Source organism: Rhinichthys klamathensis, unplaced genomic scaffold, assembly GCF_029890125.1.
Source record: "Rhinichthys klamathensis goyatoka isolate OS25496 unplaced genomic scaffold, OSU_Roscu_1.1 h1tg000274l_1, whole genome shotgun sequence".
Classification (NCBI taxonomy): Eukaryota; Metazoa; Chordata; class Actinopteri; order Cypriniformes; family Leuciscidae; genus Rhinichthys; species Rhinichthys klamathensis.
In genome coordinates, this window is record NW_026606793.1 from 198,494 (window position 1) to 205,818 (window position 7,325).

Below are 7,325 nucleotides of genomic sequence, written 5' to 3' on the forward strand. Positions count from 1 at the left end.
AGTTCTGCCATTGGTGATGCAAGTGCGTTCCTCCTCCACTCTTCATGAGTCCTAAAGCGTGTCACCTCCTGTGCCGGTTCTGGAGTGGTAGAGGATGGCTGTGAAGTTGGCGGCGGTTGATAGAGATCCTTCCTGTTGTGCCGTTTGAAGTGCACATACTTCATCTTCCTCTGACCAGCATTCCTTTTAGACCCAGCATTCCACTGGTTCTGTCCGTCTGTACAGGCACTCCCGGTTTTCCCCTGTCTCACAGCATTTTCCACCTAGAGAGATATAGTCAGGGACGGATTTTGACTTGCAAGGCCCCGGGGCCAATTATCTCAAAGGAACCTCTATCACAATTTTTTTCCTGTTATTTTAGCTGCGCATTCACAGTAGCTAATCCCCTGCGCTAAAAAGACAGGCCTATATTGTAGGGTTTACAGAATCGGGGCATAGGATAATAATCATAATAATCAACAATGGACTACATTGAGGTGTATGAAACACGTATTTATTGAATTAACTTCAGATATACACTAAACACTATACACAATTAATTAAAATACATTTACAATGAAAATACATACAATTAAAATCAATTAAAAACACATTTATTGCATCACATGAATAAAAATGTATTCACATTAATAAAAAGTATTTGTTACAATAAAAAATAACATGCCTGTAAAGTTTTCTCTCTCTCTCTTTCTCTCTCTCTCTCTCTTTTTCTCTCTCTCTTTTTTTCTCTCTTTCTCTCTCTCTCTCTCTCTCTCTCTCTCTCTCTCTCTCTCTCTCTCTCTCTCTCTCACACACACACACACACACACACACACAGTTACGTTCGCGCCCGCACATCTCACGCGCCTAATTATTATCATCATGGCACACACACTTTGCACTCTAGCCAAGTCGCCTATGATGTAGTTCGGATACCAACAATAAAAAAGGCCTAGGCTACAATGGTCAAATAATCTAGTTACCTTCCACAGAATCGCAGCTGAGTGGGAACAAGATCTACCTGGTCCAGCAACACACGTACATCCCGTAGTTTTAACTTCTCCAGCTTCAGTTACCAGCACCCAAGCATTATGCCACGCATTGTTCAAACACTGGCTAGGCTCTACATTTGCTTTAAGATAAATAAAGTGATCATGTTTGTATGACATAACACAACCGACTTTGTTGCTGTGCAGATATTGGTACGCCTCGGAGGCTTTCAGATTGTCCATGGCTTTTCCGTCTATTGCCATGGATTGTGCAAAGTAGGAGCAAATATTACTGTACGTTATCCTGGGCCACGTCATCATGTTATCCTCCCAGTTCTGTACTGAATTCGGGTGGGGGATAGTAACGCCATATCCAGTTAAAGTAGTGGAACCGTGTTCCCAAGCTAGCATCTTAATAGCTGTGTTTACACCGGCAGACGCTGTGCAAACCACTTCCGGCGGAAATTAAGTGCATATGTGTAGAGTTATGGCGCCGCCCACGATTTGCCGCGTAAACTTGTGTATAGGGCTTTATTTGAACACTTTAACACTCTTGAGTGCGCTCTCACATATACTCCAACAAGTTTGTGAAGCTTTGCTTGAGTTCATTACTGTAAACACCATTTAAACAAGGATTTATCCTGGATTATTCCTCTGAACCAGTGATTGAGATACAATTACAGTATTTATTAGTATTTAGAAAATTTGAGTTTTTATTTGTATATTTGTTGTTTCTTATTTAATTTTTAGTTATCATTTTAGTGATTTTATTGTTTGTTTGTCATTCATTTCCAAAATGTCAAGTACAATTATGTGGTTTTGTTTTATTAATACAGTGTATACTTTTTACTTGATTTACCTTGAAAGAATGGAAGTGAAGTGTCACAACATGCCCCATAGGTTATAACATGACCATATGACAGAAAATTTTATCTGATCTAATCATAAAAAATATACAAGACAAACAAAAATATTTTTTCAATAAAATACCATAATTAACTTTTTCATATAAAATAACAAAAAAAATGAATTATTAAAAATAAAAAAGATTTTGAGTGACAATGACCACACCGGAAAACACAGCTATACAACATAGTTAAAAACATAATAATAATTAATAATTTCTAAACATTGACTCTCAGTCTTTATTCACCTTTTTCTAAAAGTATAGAATAGAATATCATAGTTCTAATAGCGGCTCATTGTAATGCAGTGTGACAACATGCCCCGCCTGAGCGACTGTGTTAGATCTGCTTTAAACAACCATATCAACTGTTCAATAACAGATATAAGATTAAAATAATTTCATGTCAATAGCACCTTTGGAAATATATTTACTTAGAAAAATGGTGACGTGTTCAATACTTATTTCACCCACTGTATTTAAAAAGAAAAAGTGGGAAAACTTGTTTTGAAAGATTTGAGATTTAAAGTCCCACTGAAGTGCCTTAAAACGCACAGCATTATTCAATGTGTTGATGTAATTTCCACTGAAACAGGAAGAAGGGGCGGGGCATATCGAGCAGCTCCACCCCTTTTTAAAATAGCCAATAGCGTTTCGCTTATATTACAGCTCGGCCAGAGCCATTCAGCAAAGCAGCATTTGACAATTTATGACTTATGCCACTTTCGGTTCTCGAGACACTAACGTGAAACCAGACTTTATTCGCCCCAATGGAAAGCATATTTGAAATATAGGAAAGAACACATTTTGGGTTAATTTTACACAGCAAATTGGGTTGTTTATTTAACCCAGGATAATGGGTTGATTTAACCCAACATAGTTAATTCATTTCTAATATTCATTTTTATTTAATTTGTTTACTTCACACATGAATTAATGTCAACGGATTAACTTAAATCCTCTAAGCTTTTAAAAAAAATACCCGATACAACCACTGGCTTGCATGATAATCCCTTTATTTTTAGTATTCTGTATTTTTAGTATATTTTTGAATAAATCATACAATTTTATGCAAGGCATCAGGCGTTTCCAAAAAAAAGCCAGACGCAAGTCACGTGACCCTAGTGTAGGTGACTCTCATTGCGCCCTGTATGTTGCTTTGCTTAAAATTAAACAATATACAGCAAAATAACGAATTTATAGATACAATAAAATGTACACAAACCTGTATTTTACTGAAGACATGCACCAATTTGGCGGAGCTGCACTGCTCTCTCCTGAAGAGGTCACAAAAAGCCAGCGATAAATAACTCAATCCCTGGGTTGTTATACTTACCCAAGATCTGGGTAGCACAATAAAACTAGGCAAGGCAAGGCAAGTTTATTTATATAGCACATTTCATACACAATAGTAATTCAAAGTGCTTTACATAGAGGAAACACTGGGTTGTTACGTCTGGCCCAGGAGCTGGGTAACACAAAAACTACAGAAATACTGAAAAAAAATAACCCCAACAAATGGCCCAAAAGGCTCAAACCAGGCTTTAGGTAGAAAAAAATAACCCAAGATTTTTTAGTGTGTAGAAAATAGTAATTGTGTGAACAAGTGACCGATTTCAGCCACAGCTTCAGCGTCTATTTATAATGTAGGGGGCGGAGCTTCAGATTCTAGACAGCATTCAATTGGTCTCTCACTTCCACCAATATGGGTCAATGATTCTGATGACATCACTCTGCACTTCAGCATTCGATCATGTTTGTTATTGTTGACTTGCTTGAAATGGTCTATAAGACAAGCGCCAGAGCAAAGACAACAGAAGCCATTATAATCAGTGATGCTTTCTTCAGTGAATGCGACGTGACACAACAAATCCTTGACGGTAAACGCATTCCAGTCAAATCATGACTGCGGATATGAATTTATCAGCTGATCACTGACGCATTAAATGTTCATATCACACCGGTGTTGTCATATAATGGGCTCTGAGCCAAAAGATTGAAAAACAGGCTCGTGGCCATCGGGACAATTCCCAGTGGGACGCTCATAAACTTGGCAGAATAAATGAATTATTGACAGAATAAATAAACTTCATTGAACAAACACTCTTATGATGTTTCTCTGTGGCTGTCTGGTGTTTGTGTGCATTATAATGTGTTTCTCATGAGGGTTTATAATGTGTTCAGCTCTTGAGCTTCATGTTGATTCTCAGTTCAATGAGCCGTGAACATTTAAAGACCTCCGATGCAAAAGCCTCTAAAAGCCACATCTGTCAAAAACGAGATAATAATATTGAGTGAATGCTCTCTGCACATAGTATACACTCATCAAATACTTTCACTTCAAACTCATTAAATCCCAGCCTTGGGTAGAAACCTTTACATAGGAGCCTGATAGAGATGTTAATATTAAACAAAAGCTTTAGACGGACTTAGAGGCTTTTGCATCTGAAGTCTTCATTTATTTAATCTACAAACCCCCCACAATGAGCTCAAAAAGCCCAGGTTTGTCAGAGCAGAAGCGTGCAGGAATCAGGGATGTGTTGTACAGGGGAAAGCAGAAGGAGGAGCCTTTCCAGAAGTGGAAGAAAATCTCAACAAACCTGAATTGCAGCTCGACTCCTGGTGAGTTTATGTTTCCTGCAACTGTGTGTTTTATGCCGATGTGTTACATTATATTATAAAACAGGACAGATATTTGTTGAGATTGTTGTGAATTGCTTATTATTTGTGTAAAATAATTTTCTCAGAAGGATCTTCTTTGGATTGTGATCAGTTTGGTGACGAGGACTAAAACTCTTCCTGGTAAGCGAGTGTGTGTTTACTCTGTTAAAGTAAGAAACAAGTACTTTCATTTGAGTTAGTTTGGATTGTCTCAGTGTGAAGTGTTTAGTTGTATTGCAGTTCAGTTTGAGATAATGTTCTTCATAAATCATGTTTCCTCTGAATATCATTATAAATGACTCAGAAACATCCAGATCAATTTTACATTGAGCTGACAAATATTATCAATTATATTTTTACTGACTGTTGTTGCCTTTCTCGTGTGTTTGTAGTGATTAATGTTTTATTAAACTCTTAGGCACATTTTTACAGACAAGGTTTAGGCCTTAGTTCAATTAGTATATTTAAGTAGTTTTTATTATAAAAAACATTACTGGTGTGCATCTTGAGACAAAACAATGACACTGACATATTTTCTCAGATCTGCTTTCAGTTCAGACAGCTCAAACATGCAGTTTAGTCTGGGACTAGATTAAGCCTGGTCTGTGAAACTGGGGGTTAAACTTGTATTATGAGAATACACCTGGCTTTGCCTTCATTTTACAGTCATACTCCATATTTTCAGTCTCTTTCAGAGATGTCGGCGACCAGCTCCAGTCCAGATGATCCAGTGATCCGGGTTCTTCTGATGGGGAGAAACGGTTCTGGGAAAAGCTCTTCTGGAAACACTATACTGGGAGAAAAGAGGTTTAAGATCCACAAACATAAGCAGCAGCATGAAGCTGAAGTGTGTGAGGGTAAAACTCAGACCGGAGAGAAGCAGGTGTGTGTGATTGATTGTCCAGATCTACTGGATCCAGAACTGACTAAAGAGAAGCTGGAGAAGATGAAGGATCAGCTGGTCTCTCGATGTTCATCAGGACTCAGTGCAGTTCTGCTCACCGTTCCTCTAGAGGAACCTGTGGGAAACGAGGAGGAGATCCTGGATTATATCAAGCGTTTATTTGGTCCTGAAGTTCAGAAGTACATCATGATTCTGTTCACACGTGGAGATGAGCTGGAGGAACTGGATGAACCGCAGACCATTGATGAACATCTACAAGATCATGAGGATCTCCAGCGACTGGTGACTGAATGTGGAGGAAAGTTTCACTGTTTCAATAACAAGTGTCAACATGGTGATCAAGTCCCAGAACTACTGCAGAAAATTGAAGGAATGATGATGGAGAACGGTGAGAAATTTACCATGGACCGAATAAGGTGTAACAGCAAGGACATGTTTGTCAATTGTAAGATGATTTGTTGTATATTCATTCAATATTACACACAAGTTATTTATTCAATGTAATGCACTTATGTTTGTCATGCTCAGATTAATTAAGAGCATCTACAAATGCATTATATTGAGATATAATTAAACAGCGCATTGATGTGGTTTGATGTTTCTGTTGTAGTTTCATCAGAAGATCCAGATAAGATTGATGTGATTCCTGAGAGGAAAGACCAGATCAGACTGGTTCTGCTGGGAAAAACTGGATCTGGGAAAAGTGCCACTGGAAACACCATCATCGGCAGAAACCTGTTTGAATCTTTAACCAGTTCAAACTCTGTGACGAAACAGTGTCATTCAGAAACTACAGTGAGGTTTGGTAAAGAGATCTCAGTGATCGACACTCCTGGACTTTATGATACTGAACTCAATAATGAGGAGGTTAAAACTGAAATAATGAAATGCATTACTTACGCCTCTCCTGGACCACATGCTTTTATTATCGTGATTAAACTGGGTACATTCACTGAGGAGGAGAAAAACACAGTGGAGAAACTCAAGGAAGTGTTCGGAGAACAGATGGAAAAATACACTTTAATCCTCTTTACTCACACAAAACAGTTAAAGAAAGAAAAGAAAACCATTGAGCAGTTTCTACAGGAAAGTGATTCAGGTCTTAAACAACTTGTAGAGAGGTGTGGAAACAGATTCTTCTGTCTGGACAATAAATCTGCTGGTTACCGACAAGTCAAAGATCTGATAAGGAAAATAAAGAAGATGGTGGCAGAAAATGGAGGACACTTTACAAATGACGTGTTTGATGAAACGGAGAAGCACATTCAGGAGATTCAGAAGCAGAAACTGTATGAGAAAGTGAATCAGTTCAAACAGCAGCACAAACCGGTCACTCGGTCAGAATGGCAGAAGATATCCTGGAGTTTAGTAGAGGAGTCGCAACGAGAAGCGCTGAATGGAGCCATTGCTCATCTACACAGAGCAGATTATGATCAACGTCTGACGCTGGAGAATCCTGAGGAGAAAGAGAGAGCAATAAAGGAGGCTGAGAGAAATAGAAACAGTCGTATGAAGGCAGATCTTGTAATCAGAGCTACAGGGAAACTAGCAGAACAGACCATGTGTAGAGTTCAGTGAGAGATCAATTCATCATCAGTCATGACAAAACCTATGCTTATTGCTAATGATTTTTCTTTTTTCTTATTGTCAATATACTGAAATCATCTATGGCCCCATTTACACTGCATGGTTCAAGTGACCCAAATCCGATTTTTTCCTCTGATGTGGCACAGATCGGATATGACCGGTGAACGTGTAAGCAGGAAAAAACCACATGGATTCCGATTTTCTCAGATCGGCTTCAGGCCTCACTCATATGTGGTAATAAATCGGATATGAATCGGATACGTGCATTTGCGTGTGCCATGTAAGCAGACAAATCGGATAT

General features: G+C 38.4%; 1 protein-coding gene across 1 annotated transcript; it reads left to right on the forward strand.

Moving 5' to 3' along the window:
- The first annotated feature begins 4,583 nt into the window (after positions 1-4,583).
- LOC130102564 (GTPase IMAP family member 7-like) lies at positions 4,584-7,054 on the forward strand. Its single transcript, XM_056268520.1, has 3 exons — positions 4,584-4,674; positions 5,229-5,882; positions 6,048-7,054. The coding sequence occupies exons 2-3, from the start codon at positions 5,231-5,233 to the stop codon at positions 7,013-7,015; spliced, it is 1,620 nt and encodes a 539-aa protein (XP_056124495.1). The 5' UTR covers positions 4,584-4,674; positions 5,229-5,230; the 3' UTR covers positions 7,016-7,054.
- Positions 7,055-7,325: the final 271 nt, after the last annotated feature.

Excerpts from the sequence above, each read along its gene's own strand:
- LOC130102564 (XM_056268520.1), top strand. The coding sequence starts at position 5,231 with ATGTCGGCGACCAGCTCCAGTCCAGATGATCCAGTGATCCGGGTTCTT. Across the intron at positions 5,883-6,047 it reads CAAGGACATGTTTGTCAATT|TTTCATCAGAAGATCCAGAT; the intron begins GTAAGATGATTT and ends TTTCTGTTGTAG.